The sequence below is a fragment of the Microtus oregoni genome, unplaced genomic scaffold, assembly GCF_018167655.1.
Source record: "Microtus oregoni isolate MIOR12 unplaced genomic scaffold, Mior012 000014F_ref0000157, whole genome shotgun sequence".
NCBI classification, from domain to species: Eukaryota; Metazoa; Chordata; class Mammalia; order Rodentia; family Cricetidae; genus Microtus; species Microtus oregoni.
This window is the reverse complement of record NW_024543073.1, coordinates 3,597,816-3,624,955: the sequence shown is the minus strand read 5'-3', so window position 1 is coordinate 3,624,955 and position 27,140 is coordinate 3,597,816. Positions and strand designations below refer to the sequence as shown.

The 27,140-nt window shown below is 37.7% G+C and overlaps 2 protein-coding genes across 3 annotated transcripts in view; one reads left to right on the top strand and one right to left on the bottom strand.

Moving 5' to 3' along the window:
- Positions 1-24,287, bottom strand: part of Mtrex (Mtr4 exosome RNA helicase) — a 58,312-nt gene extending 34,025 nt beyond the window's left edge. Inside the window, exons 1-13 of the mRNA XM_041663501.1 lie at positions 23,998-24,287; positions 18,844-18,981; positions 17,643-17,709; positions 15,853-15,915; positions 14,811-14,923; positions 11,897-12,071; positions 10,852-10,942; positions 8,390-8,514; positions 7,336-7,434; positions 6,405-6,507; positions 4,208-4,339; positions 2,624-2,703; positions 987-1,097 (exon numbers count right to left, since the gene is read on the bottom strand). Of these exons, the coding sequence (XP_041519435.1) occupies positions 987-1,097; positions 2,624-2,703; positions 4,208-4,339; positions 6,405-6,507; positions 7,336-7,434; positions 8,390-8,514; positions 10,852-10,942; positions 11,897-12,071; positions 14,811-14,923; positions 15,853-15,915; positions 17,643-17,709; positions 18,844-18,981; positions 23,998-24,131 (1,431 nt within the window). The 5' untranslated portion in view covers positions 24,132-24,287. The remainder of the gene's footprint in view (positions 1-986; positions 1,098-2,623; positions 2,704-4,207; positions 4,340-6,404; positions 6,508-7,335; positions 7,435-8,389; positions 8,515-10,851; positions 10,943-11,896; positions 12,072-14,810; positions 14,924-15,852; positions 15,916-17,642; positions 17,710-18,843; positions 18,982-23,997) is intronic.
- Positions 24,288-24,455: 168 nt separating this feature from the next.
- Dhx29 (DExH-box helicase 29) overlaps positions 24,456-27,140 on the top strand; it is a 52,090-nt gene continuing 49,405 nt past the window's right edge. Inside the window, exon 1 of one of the 2 annotated variants that reach the window (XM_041663498.1) lies at positions 24,456-24,746. In XM_041663498.1, the coding sequence (XP_041519432.1) occupies positions 24,566-24,746 (181 nt within the window). In that variant the 5' untranslated portion in view covers positions 24,456-24,565. The remainder of the gene's footprint in view (positions 24,747-27,140) is intronic. The other variant, XM_041663499.1, reaches the window with a different exon arrangement.

Below are 27,140 nucleotides of genomic sequence, written 5' to 3'. Positions count from 1 at the left end.
AATTATTAAGCTTAGCAAAATTTATAATTTATAGAAGAACATTATCAAGGACTTACTAGGATCTGAGTGTAAATACTAACACTTCATTAAAATAGTATTTCTTCTAAACGTTCTTCTTAAGGCTGAGGACTCTCAGGATAAAACCAGAAATAGTCATATACTAAAGTTGTTTCCTATTTCTAATATCCCACTTCTTGGGATAGGCATCAGTTTTTTTTTTTTTTTTAAAAAAAAAGATCAAACTAGACTCCCACTGAGTGCAACTGAATATCCTAAAAACAACTCATATCTAAACTAACCCTTTAAAAAATCAATCAAGGCGGGCAGTGTGGTGCACGCCTTTAATCCCAGCATTCGGGAGGTAGATGTAGGCAGATCTCTGTGAGTTCGAGGCCAGCCTGGTCTACAAGAGCTAGCTCCAGGATAGGCTCCAAAAGCTACAGAGTAACCCTGTCTTGAAAAATCAAAAGAAAAAAAAAAAATCAATCAAGTCTGAGGGAGATGAGCAGTTACCCAGTCAACTCAAGTCTATTAGCACATTCTGCATTGTACTGCAGCCAGGTGGTGTCACTTCCATGAGAAACTAAACTTTTTTATGCATACTTCCTTTTTGAAAGGGTGCTATGTCAAGTTCATCACCTAAAGTAATGCACTTTCCTAAGGCGTTCTATACAAACTAATTTTGTAGAAAGTAGATGAAATACAAAGCTAGCAGACGCACTAGCTCACACCCATAACCCAGCACACAATGGGCAAAGCAGGAGGACGGTTGCTGGAGGACAGCCTGGCAACTGTGTCAGAAAAAGACAGGACAAGAAAAGATCCCAAAAATCTGGCGCTGGGTCTGGGTGGTAAAAGGCTGGTTTGGCCTCCAACACTGTGAATTCAAACAACAACAACAAACTCGTCTGTAAGCAATGGTCACTAGAACTTAACATTGCTCATACAACAGAATTTTGAGACATAAAAAAATTAAAAAACAATACCTTTATCAATCCTTCAGAAAAGAGAATTTCTATAGTTTCCTTCAAAATAGGAAGTAAACCACCATGGTGAATACCAATCCCCCGCTTCAAAAGAGGAAGTACATGCTCAACCTGAAATTTTGAAAAAAAAGTTTGTTATAAGGAAAAGGAATTTAAAATGTAAAACTTGAAAAAATATGTAACTAAACAAGAAAACATTTGTATTTAAAAAAACTTTAAAAGAAAACTTTCCCAGAATAAAGGAAAAATCAAATCCATATTCCCGCATATTAAACTAGAAATATAACTGTGGCCTAGCTTTAACATGACAACCATGTTTAAATACATACAAGTATTTTGCTCCTCAAAGTCGTAAGCTTTATGAGTTAACTCCCACACAAAAGTCTAGGCTGTGGTAGCAGGAGCTGTAAAATGGCATGGAGGTTTACACTCATAGTCCCAGCTATTCCAGAAGTTGAAGCAGGAAACCCTTTATCTCTTAAAAACTAAATCAATACACTCAAAAGATCTTGGCAGTTCAAACTCTTAACTACCAAACATTAAAGTATAAACTTTAGAATCAAAAGAACAGCTAGCCGAAGAGTGCATTCTCTACAATGCTGCCAAAGCCCACATTCTAACTGTTTTAGGATAAAATGCACCAAGCCACAGAGCAGCCATTCAACACTCACCATTCACCTAGGAGGGAAAAGCATCTTAAAATTTCCAAGTTAAAACACCATTTGAAATTCCAAGAAACATGCTCCTGTAATTGTAGGGTAACCTAAATCCTCTGAAAACCAAAACATTCATTTGTAGATCACAGTATAACCTTCAAAATTTTCCTTTTGTCTTAATCTACAGATGAACAGCAAATGATATGGGAAATTTTAAAGATTCTACCGACTGGGATTCAAACTAGACCAAGAAATTAAAATCCCTGGGAGTGGCGCCTAAGTGTTAGCATATTTTAGATGCCAAATCAATTCCAACAGTGAAAGAAAAAGTATGAACTAGATTAAAGCAAAGCACCTATTTCTTTCTTTCTTTTGTTCAAGACAGAGTTTCTCTGTGTAACAGTACTAGCTTTCTTGGAACTTGCTCTGGAGAACAGGCTGGCCTTCAACTTCCCAAAAATGTGTGCACCACAGCCCAGGTGATAATTATTTCTTAAAGAATAGATAACTTTCATTAGGTATACTCTCTTTTTTCAATATTCTTATGAAATGAGAAAGTTAATGACTTAATAATCAACAATAAAATTTCTGTTATACAGAAATACAAGAAACAATTTCTAGATTATGCTATGTCCTCTTTTAAAAATCCCTCAGGTGCTGGGCAGTGGTGGCACACGCCTTTAATCCCAGCACTCAGGAGGCAGAGGAAGGCGGATCAGATCACTGTGAGTTCGAGGCCAGCCTGGTCTATAAGAGCTAGTTCCAGGACAGGCTCAAAAAAAAAATAAATAAATAAACAAATAAACCAAAACAAAACCTCCCACATGCAGTAAATCTTTGCTTGGCACCCTTTTAGCAAGTTGAAACATATATGAAGGTGCTTGAGAGCATAGGCCAACTATGCTACAGTGCAATAAAATTAGTAACTATGATATAAATGCCTACTACCTGCTAAAATCCACACTTACTGTAGTAACTCACCTGAGGGAGCTTTTTATCTTCATCAGACAAGCAGTCAATTGCATTACTGAATACTTCTTCAACCATCTTCTTTTCTTCATCTGTGAGAAAAATATGAAAGTGAGTTGGTGATGCTAGGCAGTGGTGGTGCAAGACTTTAATCCACTCAGGAGGCAGAGGCAGGTGGATCTCTGAGTTCAGGACCAGCTTGGTCTACAACATGAGTTCCAGGATAGCCAGGGATGGTTCACAAACAAACCCTGTCTCAAAACACCAGAAAAAGAAAAAAAAAGTCAGTGATCCTAAGATCCTAAATTTCACTCATTAAAAAAAAATAAAAGTCTATATAAAACTAAAGAATCAGTTTTTTTTTTAAGCAACCCAGCACATAATAAAATTTACTGTCCTTGACACTCACCTAGCAGTCTTAATCTAAGGAAAAGTTAATAAAAATAGTAAGAATTTCAATGGACTGAGGCAAGAGTGCTGTGTGAATTCCAGACCAGCTAGGGCTGTAGTAACAATAACTACACCAAAGTGCTTTAGAGGCAACATTAACTTCTACTACCTGCAGGTTCTTACACATCTGTTACCACTCTGAGGTAACTGGGGCTAGTGTAAATAAGCACTGCACTTAACTGAAGCGAAACAATTCCAAAGCCCATACTGCTAGTGACTACATTTTGTCTTTACTGTGTCAATCAAATAACAGACTGCTCAAAAAATACTTGATAAATTAATCAAATTATAACCCTGAGACCTAGCATGCTTATAAGTGGTGTTTATAATACTGCAAGCTATAAGCTAAGCAATTTATCTGCCATCTTACTTTAGCCATGGGAAAGATTTTAAGTACATAAAGAGAATAGGACAACTAAGTTTTGGTTTGGGTTGTTTTGTGACAATATCTACTATGTTGCCCAAGCTGGTCTCACATTCAGTCCTCCTACCTCAGCTTCCCAAGTGATGGTACTATAAGCATCTCCATACCTGGATACAACTAAAATTAATTTTGGGTTACTCAGTATTTCTTAATATATTTATTATTTGGATTACCTACACAATAGGAAGGACTGAATAACTCCTTGGCTGGCAGTCTTGGCTAGGGTATGCTACTATACAGCTGTACAACTTTAAGTGAGGTACATTCACAGTGAATCTACATCTGCTAAATGTTTTAGAGAATTCAGCATACTTGAGGCAAAGAGTGGGTCTAGTTTGCTGTAAGAATGAAGCACAGTGCTTTTGATGAATTATTCTGACCAAGAGACCTACCCTTAATGAATCAGAGACAGATGCAAAATAGCTAAGTTTATAATAATGAAGTACAATAAGGTATGACTGTAATGGTTCTCAGTAATGTTAGAACCATGCAGTTATTATATCTTCCAGTAAAATAGGAGAGGGCCAAAGATTTAGCTGTAGTGGTACAGTGCTTGCCCAGCATGTACTAGGGCCAAGGAGAGAGGGAGGGGAAGAAATTCAGAGACCCTTATAAAGCTTTTACAGGTGCTGAGCACATACTATTATTATAAACAAACTGCATGCTAGTACACAGACGTATGACCAACACAACACTAAAACCACATGGAAGCTATATAATACCTGTGTTGAAATCTAATTTAGTCATTTGAAGAGCATATGCTTCACAATCTTTCTTACTAAAGCTGAAGATAATTACAGGTTGAAAATTTCTTTCCATAATCATTTTCACAATCTTGAACACATTTGATGGACCTGCACAGGGCAAATAAATCACATCCCAAATTAACTCAAAATGGACAACAGACTTAAATATATAAACATATTATAAATAAATATATAAATATTTAAATAAAATAAAAAAAAAGATCTTCATAATCAGCCGAACACAGTGGTGCATGCCTTTAATCCCGGTACTCAGGAGGCAGAGGCAGGTGGATCTCTTGTGAGTCTGAGGAGAGTTCCAGTAAGTTCCAGAATAGACAGCGCTGTCCTGAGAAACCTTGTCTTGAAAAACTAAAAAAATTTCATATCTTCACAATCTTGATTAGACAAACCAGCAGTGGCTGACATGAGGGGTAGAGGCAGTTACGACAAAAAAGAAAAGGTGAGACTATATTCACCAACATGAGAGACACTGTGCTTTGACAAAGCAGCAAGTGGAGAACCAACCCCAGTCTACGATAACACAGAAACAACAAACTCAAGTTATCTACTGATATAGGTCTACCCAGAATATAAGAACTTTTATAACTCAACAAAGACAACTGAATACAAAGTCAGGCAGTGGAGATGCCGAGGCAACGGCCGGCTCAGCAGCTAAGAGCCCTTGTTTCTCAAAGAGGACCAGAGCTGGCATTCCAGCACTCATGACACATGGCTCTAAAACATCCATAACTCCAGCTCCATGGATCCCAATGGCACAAATACAAACAGATACACATACACACATAAGATAAATTTAAAAAAAGAAAAATAATTTTTTTACAAGCATGGTGGTGCATGCCTTTAATTCCAGCACTTGGGAGGCAGAGGCTGACAGATATCTGTGAGTTTAAGACTAACTTAGTCCATAGAGTGAGTTCCAGTACAGCCATGGCTGTAACAAAGAAAAACTCTATCTTACAAAAACAACAACAACAAAAAAATCAAACAAAAACTTTTAAATAGACAAGATCATAACAGATATTAATCCCATACTGTGAGATGCCAAAAGTATATAGTACAAAGTTCAGCATCAGTGACCACAGGAGACAGAGATAAAGAGCACACTGAAAGATGGCTTCACTTTTACTAGAAGGATTATAAATAGATACACACTAAGTACCAGCCTAAATGTTCAAGGAAACGATACCCAGATACACTCCTCAGAGGACTAGCATGAAGAATGCTAAATGGTGTAGTTACTTTGGAAAATAATTTGGCAGTAACCAAAAAGTTAAACTTACCCAGGAAAAAAGAAAACACATATTCCCACAAAAACTTGTAGTATAAGCCAAATGTTTATGAGCTTATTCATAATCAACAAAAAAATAGAAACAACTCCATATTTACTCAATGTATATTCTTAGATTATTTGGACACATAGAACATAATATAAAATCATATGAATCCCCCTCTTTTTATTGAGACAGGGTTTCTCTGTAGCTTTGGAGTCTGTCCTGGAACTAGCTCTTGTAGACCAGGTTGGCCTCAAACTCAGAGATCCGCCTGCCTCTGCCTCCTGAGTGCTGGGATTAAAGGTGTGCGCCACCACTGCCTAGCTGAATCTTATTTCACTCAAAGGAATCAGCTACAAAAGACCATATGATTCTATTTTTGAGACATCCAGAAAAGGAAAATTCACAGACAGAAAAAAAAGCAAAAACCAAAACTACTGATGACCTAAGTCTCTGTTAAAAGAAGAAAAAAAGATGAAGAATGATTGCTAATGCACAGGGTTTGAGAGAGAAGAGTTAATGAACATGCTTTAGAAATATACAGTAGGGACAGTTGTACAGTTCTATGAATAGACTAGAAATTATCAAGATGCATATCTTAAAATAATAAATTTCATAATATTTAAATTTTATGAAAATTTAGGGCTGACTTTGGATTATGTGAATATACCCAAACCCACTAATTACCCGCTTAATGTGAGTATATATATTACAGTAAATTAGTTAATGCCATGTAAGAAAAACAGATCACCCATTATTCATCCAATTTTGTCATCTTTACATAGTTTCCTCAAAAAACATCAAATAAAAGGCAATATAGAGTAATTTAGCTATTCAATTTACATGTACAATTCCTGTCTAAAAACTAAGTTCCAAATTACCTTTTGTTCCTCCTTTCCGTCCCTTCTGATCTCCTTTGGCCAAATCACCTGCATCCCGAAGCACTTGCATTGCAGTATTAAAATTATCTTCTCTGAAGTCACCCTAGAATCATATTTTCTTCCATGTAACTGTGCAAATGTATAATCAAGGCTAGAGAGATGATTCAGTAGTTACGAGTAGTTCTTGCAGACAGCCTAGGTTCGGTTCCTAGAACCAAGTTGTTGGCTCAGAAATATTTAATCATAATCTAAACATTTCTTTGTTTGTTTGTTTGTTTCGAGAGAGGGTTTCTCTGTAGCTTTGGAGCCTGCCCTGGAACTAGCTCATGTAGACTACGCTGGCCTCAAACTCACAAAGATCCGCCTGCCTCTGCCTCCTGAGTGCTGGGATTAAAAGCATGTGCCACCACTGCCTGGCTTAATCTAAACATTTCTTAAATGCAAAGTTTCTCCAAAGAATGAAACTTTAAAGCAAAAATAATAATAACAAAAGTCACTTAAAATAAGTGACCTGTGAAAACAAAATGTGATAAGGGAGAACTGAAACTGAGAAGCAAGATTAAAATATCTGGCATTTCCCCAGCCCTTGATTCTCTAGTATTTCAAACACTGAGAATAAAAGGAAGTAGTCATGCGTTGGAAGAAGGTCTTGAATACAATTTGTCTTTAAAGCACCATCTCACTAGGTTCACCTCAATGTCCTGGGGACAAGCAACCTTCCTATCTGAGCTTCCCAAAGCCTGCAGGTGAGCACCACCACAGCATCATCAAATACAGTATCTGAAATATAAATACTTATAAATAATCATTTTTGAAGAGTGAAGTATTTGAGACTAAAATGTGCAGAGGGTGGTTAATAGTTTTCTACAACTCAAAATTAAGGGAAAGCAACATATAAAAGATGACATTACATATGGATTATTTCCCTTACATTTTCGTCGACCACAAGGTGAAGGCCATCTCCCCCTGCTGGAAATATATAATGTTGCAATGGAGTAGGTCGATAATCAGTATAAATTACATGACAGGGCTATAAAAACAAAGAAAGAAAATTTTATTTCTTTAAGACAAAAATGTATATTTGATCCACTCAAAAAAATTTAATGCTTTCAAATAATTTTAAAAGCTAGGCAAGCAAAAAATGGGGAAATCGCCCTACTAATTCATACGATCACCAAATTAATTTCCCAGTTCCTTAATCAAGACCAAACATGATCTGAACTTTCATTACCCATTAGCTCTTCTTAGAATACTGTAATTACAGACAACAATGCCTCTAGCTAATATGGTGACACAAGGCATCCTTGATATATAAAAACAAAACAAAACTCTTGTAGCACCGAGGCTTTTTAACACAGCAGATTGATCTAGCTCTATCTGAACATTCACTGGGCTTCCATCTTACAGAAGCAACAGCGAGAGGAATGAGACTGGACAACTTATACATAAAAGTTAGTTCTGAAAGGTAACATGTAAAACAAGTGCAGAAAATCCAATGTTTTGTTCAACACTCATAAACAAGTATTTGATGTAAAGTCTTATACAGACATTAAAGTTGTACTAGAAATTCAAAGAAGAAACAGTGATTACTAAGTGTGAACATATTTACATAAGAACTACCAAATCAAATGGTCAAGAGATGAGTAGGTTCTTCTGATCCAAGACCTTAGAACTCTAACTATGTACTTATACCTCACTGTCAGAGTAAATGGACTACATTATTTCCAAACTTGGCAGATTATCAGGATTAACTTGGGAAATTAGATTCCAAGGCCCACCTCTTAGAAGCTTAGCTAAACTAGCCTGGAGATGGGAATTTCTAATTAGTCCACTCATTCTGATAATGTACTTAACTCAAGAAGCAGATTCACATTAAACTGTCTTCTTTATCCTTAAGAGCATCAGGAAAAGGTATAAGAAAGGTATGGCAATCCCAATCAGTAACATTTTTAAATAATGAAGACATGAAAAGTGTATGAAAGTACCTGTTTATGTAGGTGGCAAATCCATTCAGCAAACTGTCGAGCATTCGGGATAGTAGCAGAAAGAAAGACATAATGGACATTATCTGGAAGCAAAATAATAGTTTCTTCCCATACTACACCACGCTCTGAGAAAAATAAATGGATTGGAATTAAGTGTTAACTAAGTGATAGTATCTAAAATTATTTTCTCTAATGCTTACTAATTGAACATGCAAACCACTTTTAAAAAGCATATTTTTAGCCACAGACACTTACTGAAACCTACTTTAGTTCATGAACCTTTGGAGTAGACACAATACGGAAGCAACTTCACGCAGGATGGACTCAGGAAAAAGCAGCTCCAGACTGTACCCTTCCCCTAACAAACAAGAGCCCCAGTACCAAGGCAGCTAATAGTAGTTCTGCTTCAGAGAAGCAGAGGTTAACAATGCCCAGCAACACATTTGAAATATATGCTATAACTAGTCCATATGATATGTTACCCAAATTACCCTCATAATCTCAGAAAATAAAAGATGGATCTGATGAATAGTAGATATGAAGTTGGTAAAACTCTGTTAAAATGTCCTAGTAACATTAAATCTATCTCTAAATTAATAATATTCGCTACTTGTTTTATAATAGACAGTAAGTATTAAAATACTTTTAAAGTATCAATGACTTAAAATACTTAGTTGAATTTTTTATACAGTTTCAAAGTTTTGAATATATAGTTTCAAAAGCAATGGCTCTTTGTTCTATGTAATTTTTGTTTCCCTGTTCACATCTGAATATTGATTTGAATAAATCAAGTTTTTTAGAACTTACATAGTATTATATTTAACTTTTTAATCATAGTTAAGTTTGCATATCACATGATTTGGGTTAAGAGTCTATATAGTACTCAGTGTTTCTATGTAAGTGTGGGTGGGTGGGGGTGTGCGTACACCCCCATGGCACGGTACTTGTTTGGATGTCAGAAAAGAACTTTTTAAGAGTCTGTTGTCTCAACCAGGCATGGTTGTGCACACCTTCAATCCCAGCACTCTGGAAGCAAAGGCAGTGGATCTCTGTGAGTTTGAGGCCAGCCTGGTCTGCAGAGTGAGTTCCAGAACAGTCAGGGTTAAACAGGGAAACCTTGCCTTGAAATATCAAAGAAAAAGAGTCAGTTCTCCCCTAATACACAGAGCCTGGGATTGAGCTCAGGTGGCCAGTATTAGTGGCAAGAGGCACAACCCACTAGCTGGCCCAAAACCCATTATTTTTAAAGCAAATAGAAAATGAGTTCAGAAGTATCTATGTGAATTTGGCAAAGGTAAGTATTGATGTTTTCTTACATTGTATTATTTTAGCAGTTCTCAACCTGTGGGCCGTGACCCCAGGGGGATACATATCAGATATTTACAATTCCTAAAAGTAGCAGAAACACAGTTATCAAAGAGCAATGAAATAAGTTGGGGGGGTCACTACAACATGAGGAACTGTATTGAAGGGTCGTAGCATTAGAAAAGTTGAGAACCACTAATATAGACTCAGTTTTTTAAAAAAACCCCAATCTTCCCCTCCCTGCAACAGGGTTTCTCTGTGTATCTCTGGCTGTCCTGGAATTCATTCTGTAGACCAGGCTGGCCTCAAATTTACAGAGATCCGTCTGTCTTTGCCTCCCTGAGCGCTGGGATTAAAGGTGTGTGCCACCACTGCCTGACAATAAAACTCAATCTTACTTTGAGTGTGCACATTTTAAACATTAGCTTTAAATTTATCAAATTTCCTGCTACACCCCAAATTGCAACTATAGCAATTTTATTTACTTATTTCAAACCTATTGTATTTTTTTCACAAATATGCATTCATAGGTTTATAAAACCAAATTAACTTAAAAATTACTAAAGTAATCTTTGTAAACCAGAAGTTCCATAATTTTTTTCACATTAAATAATTACTGAGAATTGAGTTTTGGTGATACACAACTTTAATGCCAGCACCTGAGAGGCAGAGGCAGGTGGGTAGCTTTTAGTTCGAGGCCAGCCTGGTCTACAGAGCTAGTTCCAGGACAACCAGCGTTACACAAAGAAATCTTCTATGTAAAGGCAACCCCCCCCCCCGCAAAAAAATAAAATAAAATAGTTATTGGGCTTCTAATATGGGGAAGGAAAGCAAGGTCTTGGTAGGTGGCCTAGATTCCCATTTACCTCATTTCTTCCTACCTCTGTCTCCCCTATCTTTCTGTCTAAGCTTCACAACTGCTAGTATTATAGTCATGCACCATGTCTGGCTTAGTGAGTTCTATCTAAAAGCAGGCTACTTTTCAATTCCTACTGGGAAAATTTCATGTTGTTCACAATTTGAATATGTAATAGTAAAGTAGAATTATAGACACAAGAAAACTGAAAATAAATCCAACAATTCTTAATCAAAAATATTAATGGCATTTGTCAAGAAAAAAAAAAGCATGGCATTTATCTCAACACTGCAAAATATACCTGAATCTCTCATGTAATGAATTTCATCAAATATGACCCAAGCAACTTCTCGCATAACTTCAGAACCTCTATACAGCATACTTCTCAAAATCTAAAAGGGGGAAACAGATTGAGCAGGACTTTAACATAACATCCAATAATTAGACAAATACTGCTTTTGTCCAACAGGGAATTTTTAATACCTTTGCTTTGTTGATATATTAAATATTATAAAGCTACTTATCTTTGACTTCTCAACACGTATAATCAGATATTCACAAAGATACTATTATCATATCTACTCTTTCATTTGGAATATGAACTCAACTTTCTCTGTGCAACATCTTCCCAAAAGACACATATGAAAGTATGTATAAAAGTCCTAATAAGGGAGCCTGGTGAGATAGTTCAGTGGAATCTAAGTTCAATCCCCAAAAATAAACACATAAAGGTGACTCCACAACATTCTCCTCTGACCTTGACACACGCACTGTTGTACATGTATCCGCCCCCACACTATACACAGAGATACATATATGTACAATTTTTTAAATACCAACTACAGTAGAAATAATCACACTCAAATCATGTTATATGCAAAACTTAATAGTGATTAGAAAAAGCTAAGTATAATGTGGAATATATATTTTTTAAAGTTGATTATTTATTTACTGATTGTAATAAATACCCAGGCACAAAAGTAAAAAACAAAACCAACCAACAACAACAAAGAAAACCCCATGAAACAAACAAGACAGTATTTGTATGAAACAATGTATTCAAATCCTTGAAACTATACATACATAAAATAACCAAGTATTTTTAAGTCGCAGTAATAACAAACTATTAAAAATACTTTTAAAGGTGTCTATGTTTTATCAGAAGTAATAAATATTATTAATTTAGGAAATAGTCAATGCTACTAGGACACTTTACAGTAATTATGCCTTTTTCAAACAATTCTATCCACAGATAATCATTACATTTTATCTGAAAAAAAGCAAGCTGGATAGATACACTGACTAAGCTATAATGAAAAAGTCAGGGGAGACTCAATGTAAATCACCTCTGTAGTCATAACAAGACAAGATGCTGTAGGATTAATAGTGACATCTCCAGTCATCAGACCGACATCTTGAAACTCTTCATACATTTCACGGTATTTCTGGTTACTAAGAGCCTTAATTGGGCTGGTAAATATTACACGCTGCTTTTCCCTTAAAGCCAATGCAATTGCATACCTAAAAATATAAAAACAATAAGTAAGATTTCAAGTTTGGAGAGCATTCATTCATAATCTATTTACTATAATAAACTATTACACTATAATCATGATTTATCTGATCTGAAGTAGTCTAAATAAGCAAGGACTTCTTAAGGAGTTAAAACAATTGGTTTATCAGTGGATACCCTAGTTCTCACTGGAAAAGCCTTTCGTTCTACTGCTAGGCATCCAAAAGTCCATCACTCAGTTCATACAGATTACAAATAATAAAAAAAAACTACAGAAATGGGTGGATTTTTCTTCTACAGCTTCATAAAATGAGTTAATCCATATGTACTCTTTTTCTTCATGTAATACTTAACAAATCATTTCTTGACTTATCATAGGTTCTGTTTATCAAAAAGTTCTTTCCTGGGCATTAACAGAATTCAATACAATTGTATTGTTTGCTTTTAAAATTCAGTTTAGTATTTAACTACAGGACCATGAAATTAAGATTTAAGAAAAAAACACTGTGGCAGAGGCTTTTTAAAGATATAATTCCTGCACAAACTATGCTTATCACAGCAGTCATTCTCTACATTATAAGAGAAATTTTATAAAATTAATAATTGTTCAAACATGTCAAATAGTAATAGTGAAAGATATATATGGGAAAACAAATACAGAGATGTTGCTTATCTTTTCAACAACAACAACAAGGAATAGAAAACAGAAAAATATGATCTGTACTTAGGGAAAAGTACACATAAAGAATTGAATAATTGGGTACAAAGGTTGGATTTGTTAGAAAAACAACTTGAAATCAGCAACAGAGATAGCAATTTTCAGAACCATGTCCCTCAAAACACAGGGGACTATGTTCTTAGAATTAAAAAGAAATAGAACAATGACTCCACAAGCAGGCATTCTTAACATGAAAATGTAAACTATTAACAATCTAAGCAAATGGAAACTCTACACAGATTGAGGAAGTAGCTCAATAGTAGAGAATTCGCCTACATACACAAAGTTCTGGGTTTGGTCCCAGAACACTTGAAACAACAACAAAACAAGCTGGAGAGATAGCTCAGTGGTTAGGAGCACTGGCTGCTCTGACAGAGAACCTACATGGTGGCCCTCAATCTATCTGTATTTTTAAGATCAGTTTGAGGGAATCTGATGTCCTCTTCCAACTTCTGTGGGCACAGGCAAAACATAAAATAGAAAATAAAAGTAGAAAAAAATAGCCAGGTATGATGGCAAACAACTAAAATCTAGGGAAACACACACACACATTAAAAACAAAACAAAACAAATATTCTATGGAACAACCTTTAGGTTAATGGAAATTTCAAAATGATAAACGATATAAAACAAAAACAAAAAAAACCTTTAATAGCTAATGTCTGAATCTAGGATTATGACCAACACCAAAAATAAATAAACTGAACTCCCAGCAAAAACATCAAAACAACTACTATAATATCTAAGATGAAACATTCATTCTCCTTTGTCTTTTATTTGATGTTTTCTCAGGAAGCTACGTAAAGATGACAAAATTGGATGAATGAAGGGTGTTCTGTTTTTCTTACATGGCATTTCCAAAGGATCCAACATCACCATTGGCATAAGCAAGTGTGTGTACACACACATATAAAGTCTTCAAAGAAGCCAAAAGGAAGCAATACATTACATCCAGAAGAAAGTAAGAATGAGAGAGATTGCTTGCCAAGTTATGCAGATCAAAAAGAAATATTTAAAAACAAATGTTTTAAAAAATAAACAAGCATAATTTTTTACAATGTTAAAGCAGTTTTTCATCAGGAGACTTGTACTGAAATACTTCAAGAATTTTTTCATGCAAAAAGAAATGGTATCAGTAGAAAAATCTGGACCAGCATCAACAATAATGTCTTTTTATATTAAGATATATTATTTTAAAACAGTAAAACATTTCACTAATAGTAAAAAAAATCTGTAAAACTATATAAACTTTAAATGCCTATTAGGAAAAGGAAGGTTTCAAACCGACTACTCCATTTTACTTAGAAAGTAGGAGAACAAAGTAAGTAAATGAGGTGAAAGTACAAACAAAAGAAATGGAAACAGAACAAAGAAAAACCAATGAGACCAAAAGCTGGATTTTGTCAGAGCAACATAATACTAGATCACCTCCAGCTAGATCAAGAAAAAAATCAAATATTGGCTTGATACAAAAGTCCAATGTCCCTCAGAATAAAGATGTGAAATTTCTAAATAAAATTTTAATTCATCAACCCAATAATAAAATATAATCATACATCATGACAAACAGAAGTTATCTAAGGATGATTCATTGGACACCCAACACATTTCATCACACTAGCAAGGAAAGGCAAAAATCCATATCCAAAACAAAACAAAACCCCACATCATTTCAATACAAGAAAAGGAACTTAAAAAAATCGAGTTTATAAATTCATGCATATGAACAGAATAAGAGACTAACTGCAAAGGAGGAACAGTAGTCAAGCTTGATAAAAACACATCTATGAAAAACCCACAAGTAACATCATGCTTAATGATAAAAAAAACCCAAAATATTTCACAAATAATTAAAACATTATACTAAAAATCTTCAATATTTTAATGAAGGCAAGAAAAAAAACTTAAAGGTTACCTAACAAGCAAAACCACTCTTATTTGCAGAATACAGACAGAAACTTAACTAAAACTTAGCTAAAATAACTAAGTGACTTGTCTATTTCATTTGCGAACACTGTTGGTTACTTACTCAGCACACACAGTTTTTCCTGCTGATGTATGAGCAGACACTAACACAGACTGATTATTATCGACACACTGAATGGCTTCTCTTTGGAAAGCATCAAGAATAAATGGGTATTCCTATAAAAGCAAATTGACAGACACATGAGAATGTTAAGCTATCTAAGGAACGCTTAAAAGAAAAATTATCCTTCCAAAGCCTTCTAGGATTCCTTTCTGATTCAACCACCACTAAGCAGTGAAAAAAATGACTTCAAAACAGTTTTACCAGACAGAACAAGCCTTGATGCTGCTGTTTAACATTCTCAATATATTCTATTTACACTAAAATCAGGAATAAAATAATCGTTACATGTTCTGTGGTACTGTGCAATAACTTTGCATATACCTTAAATCTTCACAACCCCATAAAATAGGTGCATGCTTAACTTCCTTTCCTAAAGGAAAACTCTAAGGTTCCAAAAAATAAAATCCCCAGCATTACTCAGCAAAGGCAGAGAAATAATTTCTTAAACAAAAGAGTTCATACTTGCTTCTCTGCGCTTCCTTTTTTTAGAGAAAGCTGTTTGAAAAACTTAGCCTCACTGTTTCAACCTTTACAAACTTTTTAAAAATCTAAGGAAGAAGAGTGAGGAGGAAGAGGTGTACACGTGTAACCCCAGCACAGTGGAGGCTGCAGCAGACACATCAGGAGTCTGAGGCCCCTCTGGACAGCCAAGATAGCACAGCATAACAAAACAAACTGAACTTCAGATTCCTTAGAAGCTGCTGAACTTTCAAACTATCAGTAAAACTTATACATCATGCAATTTTTTCTACAGAAAGGTTGACAAATTTGTTAGATTCTTTAAGAAGGGTGATAAGCACTCTTTAATGTGTAAAAACATAATCACACAATGCCTGGTTTCTAGCATGGTTCTTTACTCAGTTACCACTCTATTTTGTAGTAGGTTTTTTCAAAGCACACACACAAGTAAATTTAGAAATCTCATTTGAAATCTTTTCTTTTTTAAGACCTCACAAAACTTTCCAAATAGTATAGTACAGACCTTTGCAGCCTTTCCAACTCGAGGTTTAAGTGGTATATATTCTTCATCTGCAGGAAGAGCAACCTGATGTCAAAGTTTAAGGAGAAAACAAGAAATGACTATTAAAATTCAAGACTCCAAAACAATGGATGGTTTAAAGAATGAAAATGATCAATGAATGTTTCTGTTAGTCTTACATGCTAGAAAGTCAACTGACTACAAGAACAAGGGGAAAAGTTAGTTACAATGCTCAAAAGACCCCTCTATTAATGCCCTCTATTGAAGGCAGAGCAATCAAAAACATGCACCATTATTTCCCTGAAGAAACTTTATTAGCCAAGATAGATCTACAACGTATCATGGCTACCATTATCTTTCCATATCTAATATACAGACTTTACATGGCACAGACTAATTCCTTTTCCTCTCAGGGGATATGACAGGAGAGGTGGGGTTGCCATAGGGGTTTACAGTCAGGACACTCCAACTTGACATGCTCAAGCACCTCCGTGAAGGAAGACACAAGGTATATGAGGAGAAAGTGCAAAATCAGGGGGTGGGGGTGGGACAGGAAGGATAAAGAGCTTCTGCCCTTTTCACAGCAGGCCCTGGATTGTTTGGGGCTTTTTTTTTTTTTTTTTGTAAGTCAGGGCATTGGACAGGGTCTAAAGTAAGTGTTAAAAGTGATTAATTGGGCATTATATCTCACAAACAAGTGCCACTTCTCGAAAAAGAGATTTTCAGCAGGAAACCAATTTTTAAACATATAAAGTTCTAAATCCACACCAAATGCCATTCTTACTAATCTGGAATTTCTCCACTCATTAAACAGTCTTTTTTTAAAGTAAGAGTAATAATAACCTGCTGTGAGGTTTTTTTTAAATATTTATTTATTTATTATGTATACAATATTCTGTCTGTGTGTATGTCTGCAGGCCAGAAGAGGACACCAGACCTCTTTACAGATGGTTGTGAGCCACCATGTGGTTGCTGGGAATTGAACTCAGGACCTTTGGAAGAGCAAGTAATGCTCTTAACCACTGAGCCATCTCTCCAGCCCCCCTGCTGTTGAGTTTTTAAAAAATACTTTTAATATTTTATTTATAGCCATAGAAAGGCACATGTACCTCAGTACAGTGTGGTCATCTCTCCTTCCACCCTGGGTCCAGGGATTGAAGTCAAGCCACCTAATTTGCATGGCAAACTCTTTTATCCATTGAACTATTTCGGCAAGTCCAGAATGACACAAAGTTTCTTTGTAATGATAAAAGACTTAGCAGAATGAAACTGAATGTATAATTACACTATATCCTATGTGTAAACATTCTCACTTCTAAATGGATGCTATAAGCCATCAGTGACCACCACCTAATAGGAATTTATTAGTCACTGGAGCATGACATGAAATAGCATGCAAACTGCAAAATCAGAGCTGGTCACTTTAAGAATACGAGAATAAACAAATCCTAAACACTAGTTTTGTGCTGGGTAATTCCCCTATTATTATTTTTTTAATATAATCTTTACAGCTATCCATCGGGCACATCTCATTGTTCTAAATTTATAAATTAAATAGATAATGTTCAAAGGTTAGAAAACTTGCTCAAGATTATAGTTAGGAGAAATGCTGGCCTAGCCTCTGAACCCAAAACCTCGTCACAGAGCTACAGCTCTTCCACCATATCACATGCATCCCACAGAAATGACTTAATCCCAGGGCCTTCAATGCTACAGCCTGCTGACTATCTATTTAGCAGTACAAAGAAAACCAGCATTTGTAATGCTAACCTATTGTAGGTTGTTGTACTTACCTCATGTGTACAGCCTTCAACTGTTTCAACTGATTGTACCTTCACTCTCGGCATCAGGTCTGCCAAACTTAAAGTTATTAAAATGACAAGAATTATTTTCAATAATTAGATCATAAGCCTATGTGTACTGTTAAACAAAATGACACCACCCATTATAATACTGTAAATCCAAAATATTTTAGCTATTATATTCAGACATGTTAAGTGTCTTAAATAAGCTGAAAATTAAAAACGCTAAGATCATATTTTGTTATATATAACAGACTGCTACATAGATTATTCAATAAATATCAGCTTAGTTCCACTATTTTAAATAAAATCTAGCTATTCAAGCACTATCACCACCTCAAAACACAAAATTGATTCAAAAAATCTTACACAACAGAAGGGTAAAAAATATATTTAGATGTTGCCATAATTTATAGAGATATTCTCATCGAAATCCCACACTATGCTCATCTAGGCTCTCTGAATTCTGAAAGGGCTAAACTATAAATAAATTAAACTAGATGTATTTCTATATTAGACTCATTATTATGTATTATATTTGTGATAAGTACTTTAAGACAACAAATATATTTTGGTAAAAATTCAAAAGTTCCAACAATAGGGAACAAGGACTTAAAAAATACAATCACTATTAATTGCAGTCTACTGCACTCCTGTGGGCAAATGGCGCTACCTCCGATTTTTCAGTGACCCTTTTAACATCGTTTATAGCAGATAATTTACCAGTTAAGGAAAAACAAAATCGTAAACAGCATTATCACAGTGGCAACCAAGTCATTCAAATATATTGGTATCAGGAGTAAAAGTTCCAGCTTTAAAATTCCAAGAAATACAAATATCAGACAATCCTTTTTCAGAGACATCTATGGGTCTCCCCCATCAAGAGAAGTAGTTTTGACCATCAAGCTATGGTACTACTTGCAGCAAGAAAATCTACTCTTTATACTTGTACATACTTATTCCTACCACTGAGTTATCCTACCAGTAATGAGACATCTGTAAGAAAACATCTTTTCTGCTCTTAAAAAAAAAAGTCTTCAGAATTTTTCTCAAAACTGGATTCTAAAAAATATCAAAAGAGGAATCATTTGTCTTCTAGCTCTCCATATTTAAACAGTTGTTATATGTTTCCGTGCTTATAAAATTTTAAAATAACACATTTTAGAAAACTTTATGACTATAGAAACACTACCTTAAGTCTTCATTAATTGATTCATCTATTCTGGGCTTCTTGCCAAAAATTGGTTCATCTGTGCCTTCAACATCTGCATCTCTCTTGTTTTTAACACCACTGGCTGATTCTGACTGTAATTTGGCATCCAGTCGTTTCCTGAAAAACAAACAATTAAGGAATGATTCTCAATCTTCTGCTGTGACCCTGTAGAGAAGACCAAGCAGATGCTCTTTGCCATCTTGCCTTTGTATGAGATGGCAGGCCCCAGCATGCTGGAAAGAAAATGCTCTTGCATACATGGATGGTGGTTTGTGGGACTTCTCCAGAATCCTAACACCATCAATAAAGTTCCACATATGGTAAACCCCACCATAAAAAATTATTTCATTGCTACTTCATAGCTGTAATTTTGTTACTGTTATGAATAGTAATATAAATAAATCATCTATCTGGCTCTAACTGCAGGATATCTGACATGCAACTTTCAAAGGGGCTGTGGCCAACAGGTTGAGAAACGCCAATTTAGGATAAATTCCATAGCCTCAATTCTAATTTTAAAGTAACCCCATATTATTTAATATATTATATATACTTAAAAAAGCAAAGTCATCTTTTAAATAAATGACCCAAACAAATCAAAGCTAGCCAAACTGAGAAAATTCTATAACTAGTAAAGCTGAATATTATTCCTTATATATTACATATTTTTTTGGAAGGGTTGCTTTAAATACTAAAATTCCCATTTAAAAAAAAAAGCAACAAAAATTTCATTAAGTTCATTATTCCTTAAAACAGTAGACATTAACATGAAGACTGTAAACTTTTAAAGCTCTCTCTACTATTCTGATATTATCTGGAAGAAAAAAAATTGTAAGGTTAGAGTTGAAGGTAAAGTCACAGAACTCGGGAGGCCAAGGTAGGAGGATGGAAATTCAAGGGCAGCTGAAGCTGCACAAGTGAGATTATTTCGAAAAAGACAAAGACAAGAAAGAAAGTCCAAAAAAAAAAGGCAAAAAAAAATTCAAAGTAACACTAACTGGAGCTTCATAGCTTGAAAATCTGTAATAAATTCAATCTAATTTCTACCCAGACCCTCCCCCCCCCAAAAAAAATCAATTTCATGCAAATTTTAGATTTAGCTGCAGAGGTCAAAAAGAAAGAAAATAGGGATGGAGAGATGACTCTGCAGTTAGAGCAGCACTTGCTGCAGTTCCAGAGGACTCAGGTTTATTCCCACTACCCACCCAGCAGCTCTCGACTCTCTGTAACCAGAGTACCAGGGCATCCACCCCTGCCACCTTCTGGCTTCTATGGGCACCACGCAGGCAAGTAGCACACACAAACAGACATGAAAGCAAAACACTCCTACATGTAAAAGTTTTTAAAAATTAAATAAACAATAAGGCATGGTGCTGCATGCAGGACTTTTATCCTGGTACATACAGGCGGATCTCTCTGAGTTTGAGACCAGCTTGGTCCACATAGTGAGTTCCTGGACTGCCATGCTACACAGAGAAACCCTGTCTTAAAAAACAAAAGAGGAGGAGAGACAGAGAAAGAAAGTTATTTTATTTTGTCTTTTGCTTGAATACATGTATGTGTACTGCATGCATGCCTGGTACTCATTATTTATATGATTAGTATTTCCCCATACTAGGTATAAAACCAAAAATTTTAAAATTTTGATTTTATTAACTCAGTTTGAGATGGCAGTAAGACTACTACATGTTAGTGTAATTCTGTATATGTGTATATATATTCACGCGTCCAAAGGTGCACATGTATGTATGCCTACAGAAGCTAGAGATAAACAGCCTGCTCTACTCAAATCACCTTCCATCTTATTTTTTCAGGAAACAAAGTCACAGAGATTCTCTTGTCTCCACCTCCCCAGTGCTGGGATTACAGACATGCACTGCTCTGTCTGGCTTTTCACATGGACCCTGAGGATTTGAACTCAGCTCCTCATGGTAACATGGAAAGCAATTTTCCAACAAAGTCATTTCCCTAGGCTCCTTTTTCATTTTCTTAAAACAGGTCCCACATTGCAGCCTTAAGCTCATGGTAATCTTCCTGCTTCAAACCTCAAGTATTAGGATTATGAGACATTATTCTTACATTTAAACTATCACATGTCGAATAAGACTATCATGTAGCCTGCCAGTGGTGGCTTGTACCTTTATTTTCAGCACTTGGGAGGCAGAGCCAAGCAGATCTCTGAGTTGGAAGGCAGTCTGTTCTACAAAGCAAGTTCCAGGACAACCAGGGCTACACAGAGAAATCCTGTCTTAAAAAAAATAGAGTAAAAAGACTATTATGTAATTTTGAAGAATGATTTAGAGCAAAAAAATAGGTATTCATATTGGAGTTGTTTAAAATCCTGCATTAATTACATCAGAAGTGTACAAATTTTATTTTTCCACAGAAAGATTCCCTAAGCAATTTGGACTGAAAAACCTAAGAGCAATGGAATCAAAAAAACAAGCACTTTCTGCACTAAATAACATTCACTATTAAAAGAAACCTAAGGCTATTTAGAATACAGCTTACTCCAGCTCTAAGGCAGTGACTCTATAGAAAGCATATGCGATACAAAGACTGATAAGGTCTTAAAAACTCACAAGATAGGCCTGCAGAGATAGTCCAGTCTTTAAAAGCACTTGCTATTCTTGTAGATGGCCCAACTTTGATTCCCAGCATCGACTTGGTGGCTCACAGTCATTGCTAAATCTAGTTCTGGGGGATCCAAAGGGACTTATATGTGCACATACATGCATTCATATAACACATTCATACACATAACTTAAACAAATCTTAAGAAATAATCCCTAAGAGCTAACTTGAAGAGCTCTCACTGATTTAATGACTGCAAATTCAAAGAGCAAGATAATGGAAATAGTGCTCAATCATAAAAGCACTTGACAAACAGCCTGAAGACCCTTTTCCAATGGAAAAAAAAATACCAAAAACCCCACCCTTTTAAAAAGCCAGATGTGGTGACCTACATCTGTAATCCTAGCACTCTTACAGTGAAGATGGAAGGCAGCAACAAGATCATTGGCCAGAAGCTCACCTATACAGTGCTACAGCTGAAACAAGAGATTCTTGCCTCAAAACAAGGTGGATGAATAGCTGTCTTCTGATCTCCACAAGTACACTGTGGCACAGGTATGCCCACCCCACACAAATGGTAACGATATGGTCATTAAAAGGCAAAAGTATGAGCCAGGTGATGGTGGTGCACACCTTTAATCCCAGCGAAACTCAGGAGGCAGAGGCAGGTGGATCTCTGAGTTTGAGGCCAGCCTGGTCTACAAGAGCTAGTTCCAGAACTGGCTCCAAAACTACAGAGAAACCCTGTCTCAAAAAAAAAAAAAAAGGATAAACTATGCTGAAATGAAATTTAAACGTTAAATTTAAGCAAATTCTAGACGATGTAAACTGCTCCACAGAGATGGGAAAAACAGGTTGCATAGGTGGAAAGCTAAAGAAGACAATGCAAAGAAACTCTGAGAGGTGCAGAAATCACTCTGATTGCAGTGAGGGTTTAGAGTGCTTCAGTTAACCAATGAAAGGACAGAGGGTGGAAGAGGGAGCGGAGGGAAGTGTGCACACCTCATTTCCCTAATACTGATGATAAGCAGCCAGGTGTGGTGACGCACACCTTTAATTCCAATAGGCGATCTACTAGGCAATAATGGCTACGGAGTCAAACCCTGGCTCCAAGAAAACAGATACAAACCAAGCACTAAGCTTGCCTCTTCCTTATGAACTGTATTTTAAGGTAAAAATGGACAGCTGATCAAAGTTCTAGCATGCTTTCTGGTTGCTGTGATAAAACTCTTACCAAAATCAACTTGGAGAGGAAAGGGTTTATTACAGCTGGTGGGTGTTTACAAGCCATCATCCAAGAAAGCCACAGCAGGAACTTGGAGGCAGGGACCTAAGCAGAGACCCCAGAGAGAGGCTCATTGGCTTGTTCCAATCCCTTAGACTGCGCAGGCCCATCTGCCGGGAAGGTAGCACCCTCAGTGTGCTGGGCCCTACCACAAAAGTTAGCAATTAGGAAAATGACGAAGAATTGTCCACAGGTTAAATCTGGTGACCACAGGTCAACCTGGTGAAGGCAATTCCTCAGACTGATGACTGAAACTGACAATGAGGTGGATTTTTTTGAGGGGGGGGGTGTCCTAATTGTGTGGTACCTACACTTGTGCACATTGTACAGACTGGAGGACTTCCAGCATCCGACATTATTCCCTTGACACGGAGTCTCTCGCTGCAATTACTCGGAGGCTATTCTCCTGTCTGGGTGTCCCACAGTGCTGGGGTTACAGGTGTGACGCATCTATGCGCAACCTTTTATGCGGGTCCTGGGGACTCAAAATAAGGTCCTCATCCTTGCACAGAAAGCCCTCTTACCCACCGGCCACCTCCTCGGACCCAAGAGAACGATTACATGTGTCTATATATAGACCAGGAAAGAAATGCAGAAAGACTAGTTTTACTGAGTGTAGCGGGGCACAGCCGCAATTTCAGCACTAGGGAAGCCGAAATAAGAGAATAGCGAGCTCGAGGCTTGCCTTACACCAGCGAGATCCTGAATCCGATTAAAAAAGAAGATAACAAAATAACAAAACCCTACAATTTAGAGATTAAATCTCTTCCTTCTGTAACTATTTGCCTTTGCGGTTTAAAAACTCTTCCTACTCGTTTCAACCTTGGCGTAACTAGTTCTTAACTTTTTAAAGACTGCATGACACGTTTTGTGCTGGTGACATACACACACACACACACCCCATAGCTTGGCGCAACTAGTTCTTAACTTTTTAAAGACTGCATGACACGTTTTGTGCTGGACACACACACACACACACACACACACACACACACACACACACACCCCTCCCTCCCCCGTAGCTTGCGGGGTTAGGGTTGCAGCCAGTAAGCGTGGCCTCAGGAAGTGTAGCGGCAGAACCCACGCCTCCTGCGGACACGCGCGAACGCCAAGACCGTATTTCCCCCCAATCAACGTCTTCTTCCTCCACAACTTTTTCCTCAGACTCCTTCGCCTCCCGACTCCACTCCGCGAATACCCACTTTCTGTGAGTCGGGTTCCTTCACTAGCACCCAAGACAGGAAAACCAAGACCATCTCGGAAGTCTTCCTTACCCGGCCTTGTCCGTGGCCCCTGGTGGCCCCTTCCATTTCTCCTTCTCCTTTTCTTTGTCTTTTTTGGCTCCGGCCGCAGTGGTCGAATCATCCTCGAAAACGCTGAAAAGCTCGTCTCCGAAAGCGTCCGCCATCTTTCGGAGTTCCGAGACCGAATCTCCCTCCTACCCAAGAGGCCCCGCGATCGCACCGACAGTGACGCCAATAGAGACTCTACGGTGGCCCGCAGGCATCAAAAATGAGCGAGTCTTGAGGCCCGTGTGACTTTTCCCCTTTTAGTCTGGCTTTTGACCCTTCTCTTCTTTTCCGACCCCTGCGGCGTGGGCAGTTCAGTCACCAGAAACCTAGCGCTAAATGACGCACGACACCAGACCGGCCGCTGGTTCCCGGGAGCCAAGAGGCGGAGCCTGGCGAAGCAAACCAATTGGACTGGAGCCCCAGCCGAGGAGCCCGGATGGAGGAGGCTGGGTGGAGGCGTGGGAGCCGGCTAACGTGAGGCGCTCTCCGGCGTCTGGTTTTGTGGCAGCCGGGATCTTGATCTGGAAGAACGCTCTCCTGCAGCTGAAACATGGGCGGCAAAAACAAGAAACACAAGGCGCCCGGAGCCGCGGCGGTGCGGGCTGCATTGTCTGCTTCCAGAGCCCGAAGTTCCGAGGCTGGAGCTGTTGGGGAAGCCCAAAGCAAGAAGCCCGTGGCCAGGCCGGCGCCCGCCGTACCCACCAGCGCTCGCGAGCCCCGAGTCAAGCAAGGTACGGCCCGATCCAGTGCACAGGCTTACGCTCTCAGTCCTTGCTCTCTGTCCAGCAGAGGATAGTCAGAGCCGTGCTGATGGGATCCGATCTTCCACACACGAGCTTGCTAGCTGTCGGTGGAGTGGGCGGCCTTGTAGATCTGTCTAAGGGCCTTTGGCCATTAAAGTTACGAAAGTAACTCCGTTACGGCATGACATCGTTTTTCTGACCCACTCGTTTTCTCCTTCTAAGAGCAAAGTAATGTCATCTACTGTAGAAACGGCAGGAATCTACCCTGAGCTGTCAAAACAGCTACTCTGCTAGTGCAGAGTAGTGAGTAGTACACAGTCGAGTCCTGTCCTGATGCCAGCGCTGTTTGCTGTCTGATCTTCTTTCACGCCTTCTTCGGTCGGCATCTATGCAGTGACCTTGTATGTTTCTTTTCTATGTCAGTATTTCCTAAGAATAACAGCACTTACACATTGAACACTGGATTAACGTACTGTAAAATCCCTGTGCTGCTCCTGTAGACTTGCATTTTTGCTTACTCTGCAGATTGATTTGATAACCTGAATGTGACTAGTACCTGCCACTATTACGGCGTTTCAAAAGTAGCAAAATTATGTGCTGTTTTGTTCTGTTTGCATTGCGTGTACTTATTGTGTCTCATCAAAAGCTTGCAAGCATATGTGTTTCTATATACACAGGTACTTATATATAAACTGGTGGTAATAAGACTGACAAAATAGAAGCGAAAACCTCTAGGGCAGCTTAGGAAACTAACTTATTAACCACACAGACATATTGCTTTATAGTTGTTAAGCTCCCACAAAGAAAAGTCTGGGAAGAGAGTTAACAGTTTATTTCTGCTTTTACAATGAGGACTAATGAAAAAGTTGACAGTCGAGTGACATTAGAGACTGTCCAGAAGTTAACTTTGTAAAGCCTTGGAGACGAACATGCCAAAGGTCTTGAGTTAAGAAAGAGCTTGGGCCTTTAATTCCAGCGCTCGGGAGACAGAGGCAGGCGGATGTCGGTGAGTTCGAGGCCAGCCTGGTCTACAGAGCTAGTTCCAGGACAGCCAAGGCTACATTCCTGTCTCGGAAAAAAACAAACAAAAACAGAAAGAAAGGAAGGAAGGAAAAAGGGAAAGAAAGAAAGAGCTTGGTGCTCTCGAGGAATTCGTAGAGTAAGCATTGCAGACAGAGGGGAAAAGATGACTGGCGAAATAAGCAAGTAGTACACTTAGATACTAGAAAGTAGTCCTTTGTAACTGCAAATTATTATTAGCTCTCTGGTTTCAGATATAACACATTTCCTCCCGAGTATTCATGAACAGTTGCAAACTGCAGACCAGGGTCTTTTTCTCTCCCTACCTCAACAGACTGTCTCACTGAATTCTCTCAAGCTTCTGATAGTCATTTGTTGTATTTTCTTCCTTTCCCTCCAGCCCTAAAACGTTAACTTTCTCCAGGTGTCTGCCCTTGACAGTGTGGCTCCCTTTTACAGCCCTCCCAGGAGAGGTCCCTGCTTACTTGTGTCTTTGCCATGGTATTGTCAACACCTTCCAGTCCTGTAGATGACTTCGCGTTGCCATGGTATTGTCAACACCTTCCAGTCCTGTAGATGACTTCGCATTGCCATTTCTTACACTGGCTTCGTTTCCAAGCTCAAGACACCATTCAGCATTTTCTTACACCGTTTTCCCATGTTTGCGTGTGTATGTGTGTGGGTGTGTGTGGGGGGGTGTTCTTGTTTATCCCAGATCAAAGGTTCCTTTCACAAATAGTTTTAACATCTGTTATTTGGTGTATTATGAATATACGCATGTGCACGTAAGAGGACAATTTGTGGGAGTTAGTTCTCTCCACTGCGTGGGTTCTGAGGATCAAACTCAGATCATCAGACCTGGCGGCAAGCTTCCTTATAACCTAGGCCATTTTGCTGGTTTCCTTGGTTTGCATTTAATCTTAACATACCCTTTGATTTGTCATGTCTGGTCTGCATTCTCATTTAAGTATTCACGTGGAGTACCGACAGAGCCTCTGAAAAGGTCCCTAGAGTTGTGCTCTTTTCTTCTCCAGTTAGTCCAACATGACAAAGGATTGATCTTTCAGAAATGCTACTTTGGTTGATCATGTCCGTGCTCTTCCATAGCATCCTAGTGACTGCACTAAGATCCAAACCATTCAACTAGCATAGAATTTAGTGTCTTTGCTAATCTGTTTTTGGCTGTTGTCAATCTGGTGTTTTCCTGGTTCCAAATAGAACTTGGCTTTCTGCCTCATCGTCTATTTTTTTCCTTGAATGGGATGTCATCTGTCCCTAAAAGCATCTACAAAAACCCTATACCACCCATTTCAGATATCAGCTCTTTTTTAAAGATTCTTCCTGACCTCTGTAGTCATGATT